The sequence below is a fragment of the Neoarius graeffei genome, chromosome 3 (genome assembly GCF_027579695.1).
Source record: "Neoarius graeffei isolate fNeoGra1 chromosome 3, fNeoGra1.pri, whole genome shotgun sequence".
In the NCBI taxonomy this organism is placed as follows: Eukaryota; Metazoa; Chordata; class Actinopteri; order Siluriformes; family Ariidae; genus Neoarius; species Neoarius graeffei.
In genome coordinates this window covers 109829315-109851044 of record NC_083571.1, presented here as the reverse complement: position 1 = coordinate 109851044, position 21730 = coordinate 109829315, and the positions used below count along the sequence as shown (strand labels likewise).

Here is a 21730-nt window from a genome sequence, read left to right as displayed (position 1 = left end):
ACAAAAAAAAAAAAAAAAAACCCACCCACACCTTAGATCCCATGTCTACATTTCATGGATCCCCATGGATCAGACCTTGAGATTTCACATTTGTCACCGTGGTGTAACTCACCACCAGTTATATTTATTATTTGTGTTAAATATACCAGTTCTTTCATGAAATCGAGTCGTACACGAGCTGATAAGCCATGTACAACGAGATTGAGTGGAATAACTGTTTTATTCTCTCCACATTCACTAGATTTTGACAGAGCATTTTTATTTTTAATTTTTGCAAATTCGATAAATAAAAACTTTCCGCAAAGTGTCCGACAAAATAATTTCCGCTTAGGATGTAAACAAACTGGTGAAATGACAGGAGCAATTTGTGAAAAATATAATAATAATAATAATAATAATACTTGAGGGCGGCACGGTGGTGTAGTGGTTAGCGCTGTCGCCTCACAGCAAGAAGGTCCGGGTTCGAGCCCTGTGGCCGGCGAGGGCCTTTCTGTGCGGAGTTTGCATGTTCTCCCCGTGTCCGCGTGGGTTTCCTCCGGGTGCTCCGGTTTCCCTCACAGTCCAAAGACATGCAGGTTAGGTTAACTGGTGACTCTAAATTGACCGTAGGTGTGAATGTGAGTGTGAATGGTTGTCTGTGTCTATGTGTCAGCCCTGTGATGACCTGGCGACTTGTCCAGGGTGTACCCCGCCTTTCGCCCGTAGTCAGCTGGGATAGGCTCCAGCTTGCCTGCGACCCTGTAGAACAGGATAAAGCAGCTACAGATAATGAGAGATGAGATGAGCTCATTTTAAAGATACGTTCTCACCATCAGATACTTTCATTCCATATTTTGCTGCTTTTTTTTATTTTTGTTTTGTTTTTTTGTTTCTGAATAGAGTCTTTATTCTTGCCTGCGACCCTGTAGAACAGGATAAAGCATCTAGAGATGATGAGATGAGTCTTTATTTCGTCCTCGGTTGGTTCAGCAACACGATCTGCCATTTTATTTTTCTCTACTCACGGTATATGAGCTGATATCCTAGTAGTAGAGCAGCCAATCAGAGTGCACGATTGCTCATATCCAGTGAATGTGGATAGAATAATAGTTATTAGCCTGTTTCGCTGATTATTTGAATTGAACCGGTTTCATTCAAACGTTCATACGTAACTCCTAAAAACCTACAGTATGGAGTCAAAATTAAGGCCGAACTTCTGTCAGGAATAGAAAACTCTATTGCTATAGATAATAAATAGTCCGAATATTAACGCAGACGTTTGAATAATGAGCCTAAGATTTGGATTATGTTCATAAAATAATTCTCTACTAAGGGTGTCGAGTGTAGCATTTTTTTTTTTTACATTTTTAATAGTTGCACCAAAGAATTCACTTTCATTTATGACTTACACCACAGTACACATCTAGCACATGATATATACACATTCCACATGACCCACTATTGCAACTTTCAAAAAAACACACACGTCTCACACATTCTGTCAGTGCACACGCCTCCTGAAGCCCATCATATGACCGTGAGCAAGAGCGTTTTCATGATCAGTTAAACAGTGTGTGTGTGTTAATATTTCATACCAATAAAATATTTATATCAATGGACAAAACCAGACAGACAGACAGACAGACAGGTAGCACCACTCTCGTCTCTCATGATGAGTTGGCGTGTTTGTAAACTAATACCTTGCTGATGTCCTTGTAGACACAACACATTTAATCTCACATGACCCTTCTTTTCACGTTCCAAACCACCACAGTTTGACACTTTGCACTTCTCTGATGATTTCGATTTGAGCATGCATTTTTACTTCCTGTTGTCCCATATCGACCCCTAATACCTATTCGCATTCAGGTGCTCGGCCACCTGAATACGCAGGGAAATTTTCCACTCAGACACAGCGTCAGGTCGAAATGAGGAAGTGGTAGTGTTACCATGACGCTGCTTCCTGTCCTCATGACTTGGTACAGTTTCCGCTTGTTAAGAAGAGGCCGCGTGTGTGCAGCTGGTCCATCATTGGGTGCAATTTGTGCTTCGGTGTGGTGTGTATGAGCTCTGTGGATCAGTAACTCAAACCATGCTGTTATTTTACCTCATGCAGTTCACCTGAAGTTAAAGAACGCTGGTTAGATACTGTTCACAGGTACGTACCTCTCTCTGATACTGTATCATTATTCTGTTTAGTATCGTTGATAAGCAAATCATACAAAGTTATTTATACAAGATCAATAAAGTCGGCAAGTCGTGTGGCATACTAATGAGTTCAGTACCCATGCACATCTGTAAGAACTAAAAACTAATTTGAAAAATCAGCATTGTTTTGTTTAAGGGATTTGGATTCGTATTGCAAAATGTATTCCATTAATTGTTTTATTATTATTAAGGCTGTTAAGATTAACACTAATGCATCTGATTTCATTCATTTTCGTCATGAGTCGTTGTTTTCTGATCAATTTATATAAATTAGTTAGTTGATGGTGTTATTGTGATATTTTATGGTGTGAAGATTTTAATGTTCTCCTGAAACAAGCTAGGAGATAACTCATAGATACTGGTGCACATCTTAGTTTGTCTTTTCACTTTTTATTCATTATTATTTTAGATTTTGTTTGCGGTCACTGACAAAATAGTAACATAAAATCTAAACTACAATACACACAATATCCGTTTATGCCCAAGTTGTACTGATGATAAAGATCACAGCATTTGTTTTAGTATGGCTTTGGGAAGTCATGGCCAAATGGTTAGAGAAACAGCTTTAGGACCAAAAGGTTGCTGGTTCAATTCCCTGAACTGGCAGGATTGGCTCACGTGCCCTTGAACAAGGCACCTAACCCTCAACTGCTCTGGCATGTGTGGTGGCGTACCTTGTGTCTGATTAGTCAAAAAAGATATGATTATTAGGTTGGGCAAGAACCTGGCTGCAATTTTTAAAAAAAACAGCATTTACGGAATGTTATTTAGCATTTAAGCCAAATTTACTGTTGAGTATCGACAATCCTACTGGGCGTATCACACTTAATAGAAGGTTGATATTTTAAATTGTCACTTGTTGTTTTGTCATCAACAACAGAGCACGTTGGGTCATTGTGTGATCAGCTATGAAGTTGAATCACTTGCTTTACAATAAAAAAAAGATATCGTTTTTGATAACAGGAACATCGTACGGTAAAGCTTCTGTGATTTGCTTGGTGGAAAGTCGAAAGAGATTTCTGATACAAAACCACTAATCGCACTGCATGTGATTGATAACAGGAAAATTACAGAAGCTAGGAAGAGGACCGTTACGATTTCGCCACCTCCAAGTGTCCTCATGAAGGTCTTGAGCAGCGCCATGACAGTAAGCACACCTATAAGTCAGTTTGTATTAAGTGTCTATTGACCTTGTACTTGATGGATTTTATCTTAATTTCTCTATTAAGTGTCCAAATTCTTGGTTTGAAGTTGGACTTTTAATCCAAGCTTCTAAAATCAAATGTAAAAACAAAAAAAAGTTCCCTATTACCTGTGTTAATGTGTGTGCTCTGTTGTTGCAGAATAAAGATCTGAGTGGAGGAGGAATGGAGGACACCGTCATTGACCTGCAAATTAGTGTGAGTGTTGGTTTTTCGACACATTTTCAAAATATCGGATTGACGATGGCAGGCAGCTTGTTTGTTTCCTTACAAAAAGGCTTGCGGGTGTGGCGGGCATGTAGCACATCAGTGTGGTTATGAGGGCGTGTGTGCAGTTACACTGTGTACTTCTGTATTGGCACACAACTCACAGCTCACTGTTTTCCAGGCTCTCCATGGCAACGGCAACGGCTCTTCCCTGCAGTGCAAGACAGAGCAGGCGATTGGTGAGTTCAAACTCAAATCAAAAAGGCGGTTTCTGACCACAAGGGCGGTTAGGTGCCCTCCAGAGTGTACAAGTGCAACTGTGTGGGCGAGAATAAAAGGAGAGAGTAGGGGTGGGAGAAGAAGAAGCGAGAGGGAGATAAAAGTGCATGACTTTGTGACTTTATATATGAAGTTCTAGCTCATGTGGGTCCTTTGTTGTGTAAACTTTATTGTGCACGCACTAAGTCTCAGCTTTTGATCTATTTTTATCAACTCTTCCTTTTCACTCTGACTCACACTCATGTGATTTATTTTTGACCTCAGCAGAACACTATGGGAGTAAGTGGAAACTGCTCTCCAAGCTGAAGAGAAGAGACACACACACAGGCATCCCAACACGGCCAGGACACAAGACGAGCCTGCTGTTTGGCCAGCCTCTCCCTGGAAATGCTAAAATCCCCAAACCCATCGCTGTACGTCTTGCTGCTTCTTCTCTGTTATAAATATACTGTATAGGCAAGCACATTACTGTTATTATTAATTCTTCATCAGCTGCTTTATTTTACATTTACATAGTTCCCAGAAGGGCGGCACGGTGGTGTAGTGGTTAGCGCTGTCGCCTCACAGCAAGAAGGTCCGGGTTCGAGCCCCGTGGCTGGCGAGGGCCTTTCTGTACGGAGTTTGCATGTTCTCCCTGTGGGTTTCCTCCGGGTGCTCCGGTTTCCCTCACGGTTCAAAGACATGCAGGTTAGGTTAACTGGTGGCTCTAAATTGACCGTAGGTGTGAATGTGAGTGTGAATGGTTGTCTGTGTCTATGTGCAGCACTGTGATGACCTGGCGACTTGTCCAGGGTGTACCCCGCCTTTCGCCCATAGTCAGCTGGGATAGGCTCCAGCTTGCCTGCGACCCTGTAGAACAGGATAAAGCGGCTAGAGATAATGAGATATGAGAGTTTCCAGAGTGTAACTCAAACTAGCCATCCATCCATTATCTGTAGCCGCTTATCCTGTGCAGGGTTGTGGGCAAGCTGGAGCCTATCCCAGCTGACTATGGGCAAGAGGCGGGGTACACCCTGGACAAGTCGCCAGGTCATCGCAGGGCTTAGACACAAACAACCATTCACACTTAAAGTCAATTTAGAGCTACCGATTAGCATGACCTGCATGTCTTTGGACTGTGAGGGAAACCGGAGCACCCGGAGGAAACCCACGCAGACACGGGGAGAACATGCAAACTCCACACAGAAAGGCTCTCATCGGATGCTGGGCTCAAACCCAGAACCTTCTTGCTGTGAGGCGACAATGCTAACCACTACACCACCTTGCCGCCCAAGTCAAAAGCTATTAGGAATATATAATTTTTTTTTTTTTTTTCATGAAACCTCAGTTATGTTAAGTGACTAGAGGACTTCCACCTTTTGATATTTTGGGATTTCTGTGATTTTTTTTTTTCCCCCATATTTCCATGGCAATCAATTCAACTTAGGAAAATTTGGAGTGGGGTTTCATGTAGGGGGGATACATCATCTCTTGATGAGTCTTGTTTAGGCAGATAACTTATTTATAGGTTGAATAAAGGACAAAACAGGGAATGCTTTTTTTTTTTTAATGCAGTGTTAGAAATAGGGTTATAGTTGGAGTCCATTTCTGGCCCCCAAGGTACAGTCTACAATAATGTACCCCCTAGGGTTCATTATTGGACCTCAAGGTAACTGTGTCTCTTTTTAGGGCCAAAAAGGTACATGTATGTTCCCAAGCAGTATATAAAGGGTACAAATAAGTACCTTAGAGGGTACTGATTCAGTAGCAAGCCACTGCACTCCTAAAGGTACACTACAAAAAAATGACGTCTTAGCAAGTGAAAATATCTTAAATAGCTGAAGCGGTCTAGCATTTCGTATTAGAAGAATACAGGACACCAATTCTGAGATTATTAAACCTACTTCTAGATTGTGACCAACTTATTCCAAGATGTCTTGTCAAGTAAATATGTCCATGCAGCAAGATAATTGAGTAATTTTCTCCTCAATTTCAATTTTTTTGCAGTGTATAATAATATACTTTTATTTTCTGAGTGTGTTGAGTTCCTGAATATCCCAAAGTGTTTCGTTTCCTTTTATACCACAGCAATTAACCAACAATTAATTTTTAAATTATTTTCTAACACATCGCACTTCTTAACCGTTACAGTTAACATTGTGTAACGTTGATGAACACGTTCGTTCTTGTCACTTACTTTATCACACCTTCCTATAGAAACAATAATAAACAGCCATGATTTGCTGAGTAGACTTTGGTAGAAATCGTGCCAACATTTTGTCGTCATGTGCATCATAGAGTCAATGAAGAACTAGTTTCTTCTCTCTTTCAGTTCCTCTCTTTTCATTCATGGATCCTGCACATTTTCCCTTCTCTTTTTGCTCTAGCATTAATAGACTAGTAAACTTTTTTTCAGATATCTAGTTCATTAAGATATCTTTTGCTGATATTTCTACTCAGAGCTACGCGGCCTGATAACTTTTCCACCTGTATAACACTGTCAGAGAAGATTCGTACGCAACGCAGTCCATTCTCAGGACTATTATTTTTTGTCAACTAAAATTAAATCAGTGACTCAGAAATTACATAAAAGTCTGCAGAAGACGCCATTGTCAATTCTAAGCTGCACTTCCTACACATGTGCACAAGCTTCATGTAAGATCTAATCAATAGGAAATGTTCGATCAGATAGACACAGCGGTGTTTTCACGGGTAGCAAATCTTGTGTTAGCATCTCCACCACGGTTTAAGCATCTCAAAAAAGATCAGAAAGCTGCCATATGACATGAGAGTTTTTGTTTTTTTTAAATCTTTCACGGGAGGGTGGCACGGTGGTGTAGTGCTGTCGCCTCACAGCAAGAAGGTCAGGTTCGAGCCCCGTGGCCGGTGAGGGCCTTTCTGTGCGGAGTTTGCATGTTGTCTGCGTGGGTTTCCTCCGGGTGCTCCGGTTTCCCCCACAGTCCAAAGACATGCAGGTTAGGTTAACTGGTGACTCTAAATTGACCGTGAGTGTGAATGGTTGTCTGTGTCTATGTGTCAGCCCTGTGATGACCTGGCAACTTGTCCAGGGTGTACCCCGCCTTTCGCCCGTAGTCAGCTGGGATAGGCTCCAGCTTGCCTGCGACCCTGTAGGACAGGATAAAGCGGCTAGAGATAATGAGATGAGATCTTTCACGGGGACTTTAGTTTCACTTTTTGCAGGAATAAGAATAACAAACATGAAGAATGACCAAACAGACCAATACACAAAAGTCTATATGAATTCTTCTTATGTTAACTTCATCTTCATCTGTGTCCATTCAGGATGTTCTTGTGCTGTTGTGGAGGAAAGGTCCCGATACAGAGGGAGTTTTCCGGAAACCGTGTAACATCAAGAACCTGAATGATGTCCGGGATCAACTCGACTCTGGGGTTGAGGTGGACTTGGAAGCGCTGCCTGTGACTCTGCTGGTCGGATTATTAAAGGTAAACATGCTGTCCCTATTACAGCATCTCATCTCATTATCTCTAGCCGCTTTATCCTTCTACAGGGTCGCAGGCAAGCTGGAGCCTATCCCAGCTGACTACGGGCGAAAGGCGGGGTACACCCTGGACAAGTCGCCAGGTCATCACAGGGCTGACACATAGACACAGACAACCATTCACACTCACATTCACACCTACGGTCAATTTAGAGTCACCAGTTAACCTAACCTGCATGTCTTTGGACTGTGGGGGAAACCGGAGCACCCGGAGGAAACCCACGCGGACACGGGGAGAACATGCAAACTCCACACAGAAAGGCCCCCGCCGGCCCCGGGGCTCGAACCCAGGACCTTCTTGCTGTGAGGCAACAGCGCTAACCACTACACCACCGTGCCGCCCCCTATTACAGCATACAACCATTTATACAATCATATGCATTGTTATGATCACATCTGTATCCCACTATATTCTGGAGGAAAAAAAAAGTCAAGTAAACCTCCAGGATCTTTCAGTATCGTAGTTGTGTGTAATGACTGTGTATTCAAGCTTGATACTTGATGACATGGCATGATAAACCCATTTCCAACACAATGACAAACATGGCAAAATATCCACCAGTTGTCGAAGATATAAGTCGGTAAATTAATAATACTGATGCCACTCTATTGGCAGGCTTTCCTAAAGGAGCTTCCAGGAAGTCTGCTGGTGGCGGAGCACTATGCTGAGTGGATAGAAGCACTGGAGGACAAGAAGAAAGAGGAGAGCCATGCTGAATTGAGAAGGTAAGCCTAGAAGAGAAAGAAAGAGAAAGCAAGACGTGGGTATAGTTAGGTACTTTTTTGCTTTCAAGAAAGCGCCGAACTTCATTGGCTAACTTCAGAAGAGGAACAGAAAGTAGGGTTTTCAGTGGACTTATCGCCTTCAAATTGGGAACAACCGAATGTCAACTTGTTAAAATGGCGGGACGCCACTTCTGCTTTTGGAGTAGAACGAGACAGAGCCTGGTTTAAAAAAAAAATGCGAGAGAGAGAGAGAGAGCACCAAACCGATTTATTGTTCTTCCTCTTTTTCACCTGGTCCCTTCTCTGTGTGTTTAGGATTGTTTCCAAACTCCCTGAAGGCAACAGCATCCTGCTGCAGCACCTGCTCTGTTTGCTTTGCCACATTATCCAGCAATCAGAGAAGAACAAAATGGATCCCAAAAATTTGGCCATCTGCATTGGACCGACTCTGCTACAGCACAGCAGCCAGTCGCTGGATGTGAGCATGGTTGAAAAGGTTAGACACCTGTCATCTCACTCTTACTCATAAAGCTCATAAAGATCAGAGTGTGGTGTGTTGATGCATGTCAAAACCACAGCAGTTTAGTTTTTACTAGGCAAATATTTTTGTTTGCTCGAGTACGAGTGTGAATTGTACGAGCAAAAACAGTTTGAAAAACAAACACAGAGGGGAAAAATGGGCAAATTGGATTTTCACATTGACCGAAAATAATCATGTCTGTATCGGATATGTATTAGAGCTATATCAGGACTACCTAGAAAATACCCAAGAACTATGAATTAAGGACTATTTTTGTAGCACTGTAGGGAAAATATTCAGAAGGAAGAAGACAATCGCACTTCGACAAATGTCTTTGAACACATTTCTCGATCCTTATAGGGCTCTGAAACAGCTCAAGAAACCAGACACTCGCTGAGAGTAACCACTGTAGTTGAATAGTTTAAGAAGCTTTTCCCAATTAGATCCACATTACTTTAAGTAAAATATTTTAATGCAAGTTCTCATTTTAGATCCCACTCCTAAAAGTCAGACAAAAAAAACTGTTCATGCAGGGCGTTAAAAATTTTCACAGGTGGTCCCTTCAGTTGGTGGAAAAGATAGACAAGGGCTGACATTTTGCCAGTAATTTCATCTATATACTATGTAAAGTAAATATCTAAAAACAAAACAAATTTTAAAGGGCGGCACGGTGGTGTAGTGGTTAGTGCTGTCGCCTCACAGCAAGAGGGTCCAGGTTCGAGCCCTGTGGCCGGCGAGGGCCTTTCTGTGCGGAGTTTGCATGTTCTCCCCGTGTCCGCGTGGGTTTCCTCCGGGTGCTCTGATTTCCTCCACAGTCCAAAGACATGCAGGTTAGGTTAACTGGTGACTCTAAATTGACCGTAGGTGTGAATGGTTGTCTGTGTCTATGTGTCAGCCCTGTGATGACCTGGCGACTTGTCCAGGGTGTACCCCGCCTTTCGCCCGTAGTCAGCTGGGATAGGCTCCAGCTTGCCTGCGACCCTGTAGAACAGGATAAAGCGGCTAGAGATAATGAGATGAGATGAGATGTTTGCATGGTGTTTACCTCAGACCTTCAGGGAAAATCCCCAAAACACCGCTTCACAGGAACTAGCCATGTACAACTAGGTTACACAGATAGGCAATGCTATATTTAATAAATCCTTATCGCCTTATCATAATTGTCATTTTGTGTCCTAGGCGGCAAGCTTAACCCAGTTCCTGATTGAAAATTGTTGTGAAATCTTTGGAGAAAAGATCCTGACTCTGCTTGAAGACCCAGAAAAAGAGCTGGAACTTAACTCAGGTACAGAAAACCAAGCTAATTAAATTAAACTTGTGCTTTTACCTCATGAACTAGCTTCATTATCAAATCAGACTCCATGTAGGGCCAGATTCTGAGTTTCCAACTCTTTTATGTTACATTAACGGCATTTAGCAGATACTCTTATCCAGAGTGACGTATAACCAGATATCTAGAGCAGCCTGGGGAGCAATTGGGGGTTAGATGCCTTGCTCAAGGACACTTCAGCCATTCCTGCTGGTCCAGGGATTCAAACCAGCAACTTTTTGGTCCTAAAGCTGCTTCTCCAACCATTAAGCCATGGCTTCCCCATGGCCAATTCTTAATCTATTATTTTTTTTTTTGCATTTAAAGAACACTAAGTTCACTATAAGATTGAGACACCGAAATGCTTGAAGGTCTTACTTTCAAGATTAAAATCCCTGTCATTTGGAACGTATATGACTCCGTTACAATCATGAAATGGTTTGCGGTGATTGTTTGAGACTTGTTCCTGAATACGTAATGCATCCTCCAAGTCATAACGCAACTTTGATTTCATGCAGATACCACATCTTCACACCAGCACGATTCAGCATATGACAGCACTGATGGAGAGAGTGGAGAAGCGACAGGGCACACACAGCAAACATGTCCTCACATCCATATCCAGTGTTCAACCAGTCATTCCCATTCCTCAGAAGACATTTCCGAGAGTTTCACACAGCCCTTCGACCGGCGCAGCTCTGAGCCTGCTATCTTTTCCTCGGTCGGGGTGAAGGACCTCCGATTTCTGGCACGGAGTCACGATGACTGCTCTTCTGCGAAAGAGTATGAAGAACAGCCGATGAAGAAGCAACATTCTGATGACTCGTTCCTACGAGCCCAGGGGAGACAGATGCAACCTTTACTGAGAAAAACGACTGGCAGTCTAAACCTTGAAGTACCAGTCATCACCAAAACGTGCTCCTGTTCCTCATCTTGCTCTCTGGAAAGCAATAACTCGAACATCTCTGAGAATTCAGTGTTTGCCACGTCTCCTTTGCCTTCTCCATCCAGCCCTCGGAAAGCACAACCTGAGAGACACATGTCTCTTAATGGAAAATCCAAAATGGACATGACTTTAAGGCGGCCGTTTCCATTTAAAAGGGCCAAAAGCCTGGGAAGTTTCTCCATCAACAGGGGAAGCAGCAAGAAAACCGAGGCACAAAAAGAGGGCACTTTTCCATGTGGAACGTTGCAGGAGGACTCTCAGAATGAGGCAGAGGTTCCAGATGAGCCAGTGAGACGCCAAAGGCCACTCTCTGCCATAGAGGTCTTTCAGCATGTGGACAGACGTGACCCTGGCAGTCCGCCATCCTACCAACAGGCTGTAAATTCCGGAGTCCTGCAGGCACCTCCGAAATACCCTTCCATGACTGTCCATGATGCAAGAGAGCTCGGCCAAAGATCTCGGCCCGTCTCTATGAACGATTACATCCTGGACCCTTGTCCAGTTAGCCAAATTCTGGACAATCTTAGCTTATCGGACAATGGCTTAGATGCACCTCAGCAGTGCTCATTTAGGCAAAGAGCCATGTCTGAGTCGATAAGCTGCACCAGGATCGAAAAACTCCAGCGTCGGTGCAGTCAGCCTGTGTTCGAGGAGCTCTCATATGGAAAAGAGTCATACGTGTAAATGAGTACTTAGCTTTTTGTTGTTTTCACAAAGCACTTATTAGGCGGAGTCATTCCCTGTAAAGCAGTGTCATTCCCCCCCCCCATTTCTAAAAGCTATTTAATATGCTAATGTAAAAATAATATCACCAGTGTGAAGCTATGTTTATGTACTGTAAATATAACAATATGTAAATAGAACAGCCTTTTAAAGGACAATTCAATGATTTACTTTTGCACTGGAGCACCAAGGCTAATAATGCTAACAAGTAAATCTCTCACCAAAAATAAATAGCTGCTTCAAATCACAGCAATGACTTCAGGAATGTCATGTAGACACAGCAATGTAATGGAGGACAATCTATCATCTGTAAACATGAACAAAACTTCACGGTATAGCTGGACACTTTAAATTTTTATGAGGACAGCCATCTTGAAACGAAAATCACTTTTTTGCTTAACTTAATTTGGTGTCATTTTGCCCCCTGGGCAACACCTCCCAAAGTCTGAAAGTGGAATTTTATCAGAAACTGGAATGTTTGTAGATAAACAGACAATTCTTGCTGTTTTACAAACCCATACATTTAAAAATGACAATCCTATTTGAAAAATACATGAAGATTTGAGCAGGTATTTGTAAAAAGAAACTGGGTCAGATTTGTGTCTCAGGTTCAAAACTTAAAAAAAAGCAAACTTCAACATCAAGCATGTCCTGGCTGATTGCCTATATTTGCACAAATTTGTATATATTTTGTTTTACCCTTATTATTCTTAACTATTTGACTAAAACGTTTATTCTTAGGTTTTCTGCATACGTCTCTGGCACTTTCATGATGACACTTGTACATTAGATAGATGTCTGTTTGTGTGTATATATATGTATTCGATGTGTTAATATCCCACTTTCCTTCACTACAATAAACTTCACGTTCTATTAATTTTCTCTTCAGAACATCTCGTCCTTTGGTATTATATGAAACGATAATGAAACGTAAACTCCATTATGTGGTTTGTGTAATCAGAAACCTGATGCTGTGACGATAATATACTGTATATGCTGTTCTACTTTTATAAAAGGAATTGCATAATGGAGACAAAGCCTAATTGAAAGCAGCATGTTCAGCTTAAGAGCTCTGCACAGAGGAAGTCAACAATGATCACGCGGACCGATTTGGTTTTTCTCTGAATTCAGGCTGCTTGTAGAACATGTGCTGCCATTTCCTCCTTCTTCGCTAAGAGCACTGCTACCAGCAGACAGCTGTATAGTGCGAGTGTAGTTGGTTTCTTTTGAAAATATTTTACCTAATAGAAAAACCACCAGTGAACTCTATGCTGCGCCACTGAGAGTGTAATTTTCAGAGTGCGCAAAGTGAGAAAAAAAAGTGTCACTTCTTAGAATAGACACATGCAAACACAGACAAGGATATGAACTATAAAATGAGCATGGTTTTAGTACCCCATGTCTCAGTCCATTCAGAAAATGCTACATACAGTACAGCATCTTGGCCTCTGTCGTGACCATGGATGCAAACGGACACTTCCATCTTGCATAATACAGTAGCACGTTTTTTTCATCTCTAAGCTGTTGATTATATAATTAAATGTTTCATTACGATGTGCGTGCTTCACCTTCAGAGGCCATGAATAATCTTCGACTGTTGACAAAGCAACAATTGTCCAGTGTAAGAAATTATACAAACAAATGTCCTGTTTTGGGATGTGAACACCTGTCACGGACATGGACGGCCTAAATAAAGTATACTGAAGAATTTGAAAGTGTTTTAGTGGTCTGTGTGGGCAATGTTGCGTAACGGTTGTGTAAGAGCTGAGCATTTGCACAGCACTGACACCAGGGAAATGGAGACAGTTAAAAGAGGTGTCCAAATTCCAACGAAATGAAAAGTGGTGTAGTCTCAGTAATGTCTAAATAGTATAAGACAAGAAGCCTTTATTTATCACATGTACACTCAAGCGCAGACTTTTATGCAGAGGAGGAATTTCACTGTGCTTTTCACCCATCTGAAGCAGTGAACACACCCATGCGCACTAGGGTGGTTCACAATATGATGGTATACAGTGGTGCTTGAAAGTTTGTGAACCCTTTAGAATTTTCTATATTTCTGCATAAATATGACCTAAAACATCATCAGATTTTCACACAAGTCCTAAAAGTAGATAAAGAGAACCCAGTTAAACAAATGAGACAAAAATATTATACTTGGTCATTTATTTATTGAGGAAAATGATCCAATATTACATATCTGTGAGTGGCAAAAGTATGTGAACCTTTGCTTTCAGTATCTGGTGTGACCCCCTTGTGCAACGATAACTGCAACTAAACATTTCCGGTAACTGTTGATCAGTCCTGCACACTGGCTTGGAGGAATTTTAGCCCGTTCCTCCATACAGAACAGCTTCAACTCTGGGATGTTGGTGGGTTTCCTCACATGAACTGCTCGCTTCAGGTCCTTCCACAACATTTTGATTGAATTAAGGTCAGGACTTTGACTTGGCCGTTCCAAAACATTCACTTTATTCTTCTTTAACCATTCTTTGGTAGAATGACTTGTGCGCTTAGGGTCGTTGTCTTGCTGCATGACCCACCTTCTCTTGAGATTCAGTTCATGGACAGATGTCCTGACATTTTCCTTTAGAATTCGCTGGTATAATTCAGAATTCATTGTTCCATCAATGATGGCAAGCCGTCCTGGCCCAGATGCAGCAAAACAGGCCCAAACCATGATACTACCACCACCATGTTTCACAGATGGGATAAGGTTCTTATGCTGGAATGCAGCGTTTTCCTTTCTCCAAACATAACGCTTCTCATTTAAACCAAAAAGTTCTATTTTGGTCTCATCCATCCACAAAACATTTTTCCAATAGCCTTCTGGCTTGTCCACATGATCTTTAGTAAACTTCAGACGAGCTGCAATGTTCTTTTTGGAGAGCAGTGGCTTTTTGCTTGCAACCCTGCCATGCACACCATTGTTGTTCAGTGTTCTCCTGATGGTGGACTCATGAACATTAGCCAATGTGAGAGAGGCCTTCAGTTGCTTAGAAGTTACTCTGGGGTCCTTTGTGACCTCGCCAACTATTACACGCCTTGTTCTTGGAGTGATCTTTGTTGGTCGACCACTCCTGGGGAGGGTAACAATGGTCTTGAATTTCCTCCATTTGTACACAGTCTGTCTGACTGTGGATTGGTGGAGTCCAAACTCTTTAGAGATGGTTTTGTAACCTTTTCCAGACTGATGAGCATCAACAACACTTTTTCTGAGGTCCTCAGAAACCTCCTTTGTTCGTGCCATGATACACTTCCACAAACATGTGTTGTAAGATCAGACTTTGATAGATCCCTGTTCTTTAAATAAAACAGGGTGCCCACTCACACCTGATTGTCATCCCATTGATTGAAAACACCTGACTCGAATTTCACCTTCAAATTAACTGCTAATCCTAGAGGTTCACATACTTTTGCCACTCACAGATATGTAATATTGGATCATTTTCCTCAATAAATAAATGACCAAGTATAATATTTTTGTCTCATTTGTTTAACTGCATTTTCTTTATCTACTTTTAGGACTTGTGTGAAGATCTGATGATGCTTTAGGTCATATTTATGCAGAAATATAGAAAATTCTAGGGGCGGCACGGTGGTGTAGTGGTTAGCGCTGTCGCCTCACAGCAAGAAGGTCCTGGGTTCGAGCCCTGGGGCCGGCGAGGGCCTTTCTGTGTGGAGTTTGCATGTTCTCCCCGTGTCCGCGTGGGTTTACTCCGGGTGCTCCGGTTTCCCCCACAGTCCAAAGACATGCAGGTTAGGTTAACTGGTGACTCTAAATTGACCGTAGGTGTGAATGTGAGTGTGAATGGTTGTCTGTGTCTATGTGTCAGCCCTGTGATGACCTGGCGACTTGTCCAGGGTGTACCCCGCCTTTCGCCCGTAGTCAGCTGGGATAGGCTCCAGCTTGCCTGCGACCCTGTAGAAGGATAAAGCGGCTAGAGATAATGAGATGAGATAGAAAATTCTAAAGGGTTCACAAACTTTCAAGCACCACTGTAAGTAAAAGTTTTCTAAATTTTGCCAGATTGCATTTTGCCTTGTTCCTATTGACATTGTAAACATCTGTACCAAAAATTGAGCCAATAGGATGCCAGTAAAGGGTGGCACACCTTTTCACAATTTTTAAATGTTCTACATAAGAATGCGTAACTTTAGCAGAAACTTGAACATTACAAAAATGAACAATGCTCGATAAGTGTGCTCAATAATAATCTCTCCCAATCTCCCTGTACATATATTAGAACATTAGAACAGTTCAAACACTAAATTCCATGTATGATGACCTTGTTCTCTTTGATACTTTGTCTCTGTGTCCTTGCACAATGCGGAGCAAAAACTGCTTTTGGTCTTCATTTCGCACAGATTGTTGACAGGGCAATGCCTCTCTCTGCACTGTCATTGATGACCTTCAAGGCGTGAACTTTTTTTCGCAGATTCTCATCTGTGAGAATGGACCTCACATCATCAGGGTTACTTGTGCTGTTAATTTGGCCTTCAGTGAGAACTTCAAAGAAGTGGATTGAGCGGCGAGTGACGAGGCTAGAGATGGCAGTTGTACTGTTCTTGCGGAAGAAAGACTTGGCATCAAGTCTTTTGAGCATCTTCCCAGGGCATCTTTCAAGATTTCTCAGCATTGCCTCCTTTTCTTCAGCATCAATGCGAGCATCAAAAAATGCTAGGGCGACGAGATCTTCTGACAGATACCACAAATGTCATGCGATGCTCTTCAGTGCGGCATCTGCAATGCTTTTATCCCATATCTTCTTTACTTCAACCATAGTTGCTGTTGTGGCCTCTGATAAAGCCTTCCCCTCTTCAATATGATAGAGGAGGTGGAGAAGCACTTGCTCCTTTGAGGGAAGGCGTGCTCCTAAAATGGAAGGTAGAGGGGGCTTCTCAAGCAAATTACATTTCTTTCTTGATGTCATTATTCCTGAAAATAGAAAAAAAAACGTTAAAAATTTCAAAATTGTGAAAAAAAAAAAGTGTGCCACCCCTAAATGTGCAGCAATTGACTCCATTTTTGATACAGATGCTTAGAATATCAATTGGAACAAGGCAAAAAGCGATCTGGCAAAATTTGGTGAAAGTCAATTTTATGAACCACCCTAATGTGCACACATGCGAGCAGTGAGTGCACACCCACAAAACAGTGGGCAGCTACGCTACAGCGCCTGGGGAGCAGTTGTGGGTTAGGTGCCTTGCTCTAGGGCACTTCAGCCCAACCTCAGGCCATGTCTGCCCCATGTTAACCTAACATGTTTACAAGTGCAAACTAATCTGAAAGATTTTGGTAATAGGATAAAACACAAGCAAGCACTAAAGCAAAAGCACTAAACCCCCCCCCCCCCCCCCCCAAAAAAAAAAAACAAAAAAACAAAAAACCACACACCTCCCTCAACTTTGAGACTGGTTTAGATTACAGAGATCAATACCCAAATGTTTGCTTGCTTACTAGTAAACTTGGCTACATAAAGTAGTATAATTAACATTAAAAGCTCGACTGCCTTTCAGATTTTTCAAGTGCACGTCAAAAAGAATTTTCTCCGACACAGTTATTTTTATTAGTGGACTGAAAGCTACTGAATTTGAATCACAGACTTCCAATTTTATTCGTTATTTTAAAAAATAGAACCAATAATGAATTTATCTCCACGTGGCCCTAAATTCTCCGCTATTTTTTCCTGCTTCACCATGACCCAATTCAAGATACTACATCATGCATCACGTGGTGGGCTTTCCCAGTTTGTGCAAGGCATTGTGGGATACAAATTTGAAACAGGAGAGAAAAATGGAGGATGTAAGTGTGCGAATGAAACGTGAAAGAGCGACTACAGTAATGGAAAGTGAGAAGAAGAAACGTTATGTTATATACAAAGGAAAGGAAATGCAGGACCAAACTAAATATCAGCGCTCAGCGAGCACCTCGGTGTGATCAGCTGTTCGTTTAGCGACAGAATGATGGAACTGTCAGTGCATGTTCAAAGGTAAACCTGTAGGTGGCAGTAATGCAACATTGTGGATGCCAGCTGCTGTAAAACCCAAAAGAAGGTAAATCTGCCCATGCGCACAAGGATTTTGTCCGCGCAAAGCCGGTGATTTCATGCACATTATTTGCTTTAATCCCCTCAAATTAAATAACTTCCCAGCCACAGAATGGCCTGATTTTTTTTTTTTGAGAGAGAGAGAGAGAGAGAGAGAGAGATTACAGAAATAAACATACCACAGGGCAGCATGGTGGTTAGCACTGTCGCCTCACAGCAAGAAGGTTCTGGGTTTGAGCCCAGCAGCCAATGGGGCCTCTCTGTGTGGAGTTTGCATGTTCTCCCTGCGTCTGTGTGGGTTTCCTCTGGGTGCTCCAGTTTCCCCCACAGTCCAAAGACATGCAGGTTAGGTTAATTGGTGGCTCTAAATTAGATTAGATAAAACTTTATTGATCCCTTTGGGCGGGTTCTGTCAGGGAAATTAAGATTCCAGCAGCATCATTACAGATAAACAGAGAAAAGAAATAGAGAATTTATTTTAATTTATCTAGAAGTTAAGTATTTACATATACAAATATAAAAAGAATGAGATAAGATATGGGGAAGAGAGGAAGGGGAAAAAAGGTGGGGAGAAGGGGGGGCAGCAGGAGAGATATTGCACATTATATTGCACATTGTCCGGTATTGCTTATTGTTAGGCTAGGCTACTGCTCCTTCCCATCCTCTGTCCTCCTGTTACCCCTCCTCCCCCCCAGAGAGGAGTTGTACAGTCTGATGGCGTGAGGGACAAAGGAGTTTAAGTCTGTTCATCCTGCACTTGGGAAGGAACATTCTGTCACTGAACAGGCTCCTCTGGTTGCTGATGACGGTGTGTAGAGGGTGACTGGCATCATCCATGATGTTCAACAGTTTGTCCATAGACCTCTTCTCTGCCACCGTCACCAGAGAGTCCAGCTTCATGCCGACCACAGAGCCAGCCCGCCTGATCAGTTTGTCCAGCCTGGATGTGTCCTCCTTGAATGTGCTGCCCCCCCAGCACACCATGGTGTAAAACAGGACACTGGCGACCATGGACTGACAGAACATCCACAGGAGTTTCCTGCAGATGTTAAAGGACCGCAGCCTCCTCAGGAAGTATAGCCTGCTCTGTCCCTTCCTGTATAAGTGTTTGGTGTTGCAGGTCCTTGGTCTGGACCTCCCAAAGTCAATGACCAGCTCCTTAGTCTTCAAGGTGTTGAGCTGCAGATAGTTCCTGTTGCATCACACAGCAAAGTCCCTCACCAGGCTCCTATACTCCTCCTCTCTGTCGTCACTGATACACCCAACGATGGCTGGGTCATTGGCAAACTTCTGAATGTGACACAGCTCCGAGTTGTAGCATTCGTCCGCGGTGTACAGGGTGAAGAGAAGAGGGGCCAGCACTGTGCCCGGTGCTGCTAATCACAGTGTCAGACATGATGTCCTTCAGCCTGACGTACTGCGGCCTGTCAGTGAGGTAGCTGGAGATCCAGGTGACCAGGCAGGGGTCCACTCGCATCCTGTTCAGTTTGTCCTGAAGCAGTAGGGGCTGGATGGTGTTGAAGGCACTCGAGAAGTCCAAGAAGAGGATCCTCACTGTGCCATTTCCCTTATCCAGATGTGAGTGGGCTCGGTGTAGCAGGTAGAGGATGGCATCTTCCACACCGGCACCTGCCCAGTACACAAACTGCAGACAGTCCTGGGCATGTTGTACCAGGGGTCTGAGGAGGCTGAGGAAGAGCCGCTCCAACGTCTTCATCAAATGTGAAGTGAGTGCCACCAGTCGGAAGTCGTTCAGCTCGCTGGGCTGATTCTTTTTGGGAACTGGAACAATACATGATGTCTTCCAGAGGGTGGGCACTCTCCCCAACTGTAGGCTAAGGTTGAAGATGTGTTGGAGTGGTTCACCCAGTTCAGCAGCACAGGTCTTCAGCAGTCGGGGGGAGGGACACCTTGTCCGGGCCTGCTGCTTTCCTGGGGTGACGCTTCCTCATTTGACCTCTGACCTGGTCTGCAGTAATGCATGGAAGAGTCTGTGTTGAGGTGGGGGAGGAGGGGGCTGCTGTGATGACTGGGGGGGAGGTGTGTTGAGGGAAGGAGAGATGGCTGCAGTGAGGTAGAGGGGGGATGTGGGCTGGTTGAACCGACTGAAAAAGTCATTCAACTAAGGCTACGTTTGCATTACGTCGAATCAGCGGATCATCAGATTAACGTTCTTAAAACGATTCGCGTTTACACTAAAACCGTTAGCCGTGCACACAGCAACACCAATACGCGGATACGCTCGGCTCCGCAGGCATCCTGCGCTCCAAATCACTCCGCCCTGAACAGCGAGTGCCCTCTGGAGGGTGTGCACTCCGGCCCTGCGCAGCTCACAGAGCGCGCGAGTGAAGTGAACAAGCCACGATTCGGGACTGAGCCGCTGTGTGTGAGATCCCAGCGCATATCACTTATTACTTGCAAGTGGAAGGATGGCAAGCCTAAAGACAATCATAACTACACAATGGGCAGTATTTGCATCAGTATTTGCAGTATTTTCATACTTTTATACTCTTTAATGAAAGGTGATACAAGGCGGAAGTCTGCGCCGTTTTTCAGCAGTCGCGTCACATGACCAACGCCAGCGAATCAGGAAGGTGGATGTCACAGTGACGTTGTCCAATGAGACGCCAGCTAGAGCTCAGCACAGCGTATTCGCGTATTCTCAATGTTTACACAGCACCGGAGCTGATACGATCTAGATTGAATACGTGGACCCTGGCGGATTCCCGTTTCCCCGCTTTTTCAGGGGGGTTAATGTAAACGGACAGTGCATCCGCGAAGAAAACGAGACAGATACGGTCTAGTGTAAACGTAGCCTAATTTGCCCTCTCCACTGTCCCCTCAACGACTCTGGTCTTTGTATTGTGGCCTGTGATGGTTTTCACACCTTCCCAGACCTCCCTCATGTTGTTCTCCTTCAGCTTCTGCTCCACCTTTCTCCTGTAGCTGTCCTTAGCTTCCCTCACGTGGCATTTTACCTCTTGCTGTGCTGCTTTCATTGCCTCCCTATCCCTGCTCCTGAAGGCGGCCTACTTCCTGTTGAGGACAGCTTTGACTTCCTGTGTTACCCATGGCTTGTTATTAGGGTAACACCGTACAGTCTTAGCGGGGGAGACCACGTCTGCACAGAAGTTAAGGTAATCCATCAGACAGACAGTGTGATTACCCTCTATGTCCTCACAGTGTGGGCTAAGCAGCACATCCCAGTCCGTGATGTCATAACAGTCCCTGAGGGCATCTTCCATTTCAGGGGACCACCTCCTGATGGAGCTAGTTGTTGCAGGCTGCCTTTGAACCGAGGGGGTGTACTTCGGCTGTAGAAGAACCAGGTTGTGGTCAGACTTCCCTAGTGGGGGGAGGGGTGTGACTGTATGTAGGCATCCCTTACATTAGCATACAGCAAGTCAATTGTCCTGTTGTTCCTTGTTGGACAATCCACAGGCTCGTAAAAAGCAGCCAAAGTAGAGTCCAATGTAGCATGATTAAAGTCCCCAGAAATAATAAATGCCTCAGGATGCTGTGTCTGCAGCCTTGCTGTGACCGAGTGAATCCTCGCACATGCAGCGGCTGCCGTCGGAGGGATGTAAACACAGATGGTGATCACGTGACTGAACTCCCTCGGCAGATAATATGGCCACAGGCTAATGGCCAGCAGCTCCAAGTCCGGGCAACATAAAACTGTCTTTATGGAGATATGTCCCGGGTTACACCAGCGGTTGTTCACATAAATGAGTCCCCCACCTTTGCTTTTCCCGCATGTGTTAGTGTCTCTGTCGGCTCTCACAGCAGTGAATCCCCGCAGGTCCACGTTAGCATCCGGTACAAGGTGTCTTAGCCATGTCTCCGTAAAGATAAATAAGCTGCTCTCCCGGTAAATCCACTGGTTGTTCAGAGCAGAAAGCTCGTGGACCTTATTCGGCAGCGAGTTCACATTCCCCATGATAACAGAGGGAATGGATGGTTTGTAGTGCCACCGGTTGTCCACTAGCCTAGCCTTTAGCTTTAGCCTTGCAGCCCCTGGGTTTCATCCTCAGCTCAGCCGGGATGGGGTGTCGTATCCTGGCTCGTCCCATTGTTTTCA

General features: G+C 43.7%; 1 protein-coding gene across 2 annotated transcripts; it reads left to right on the top strand.

Moving 5' to 3' along the window:
• Positions 1-1980: 1980 nt before the first annotated feature.
• tagapb (T cell activation RhoGTPase activating protein b) lies at positions 1981-12476 on the top strand. Of its 2 annotated transcripts, none has more exons than XM_060917890.1 (10): positions 1981-2137; positions 3250-3334; positions 3531-3587; positions 3778-3835; positions 4143-4288; positions 7158-7319; positions 7992-8101; positions 8417-8597; positions 9801-9906; positions 10449-12476. In XM_060917890.1, the coding sequence occupies exons 2-10, from the start codon at positions 3308-3310 to the stop codon at positions 11558-11560; spliced, it is 1959 nt and encodes a 652-aa protein (XP_060773873.1). In that variant the 5' UTR covers positions 1981-2137; positions 3250-3307; the 3' UTR covers positions 11561-12476. The 2 variants fall into 2 exon arrangements, with proteins under 2 accessions (XP_060773873.1, XP_060773872.1); XM_060917889.1 differs by having other exon boundaries at positions 4140-4288.
• Positions 12477-21730: the final 9254 nt, after the last annotated feature.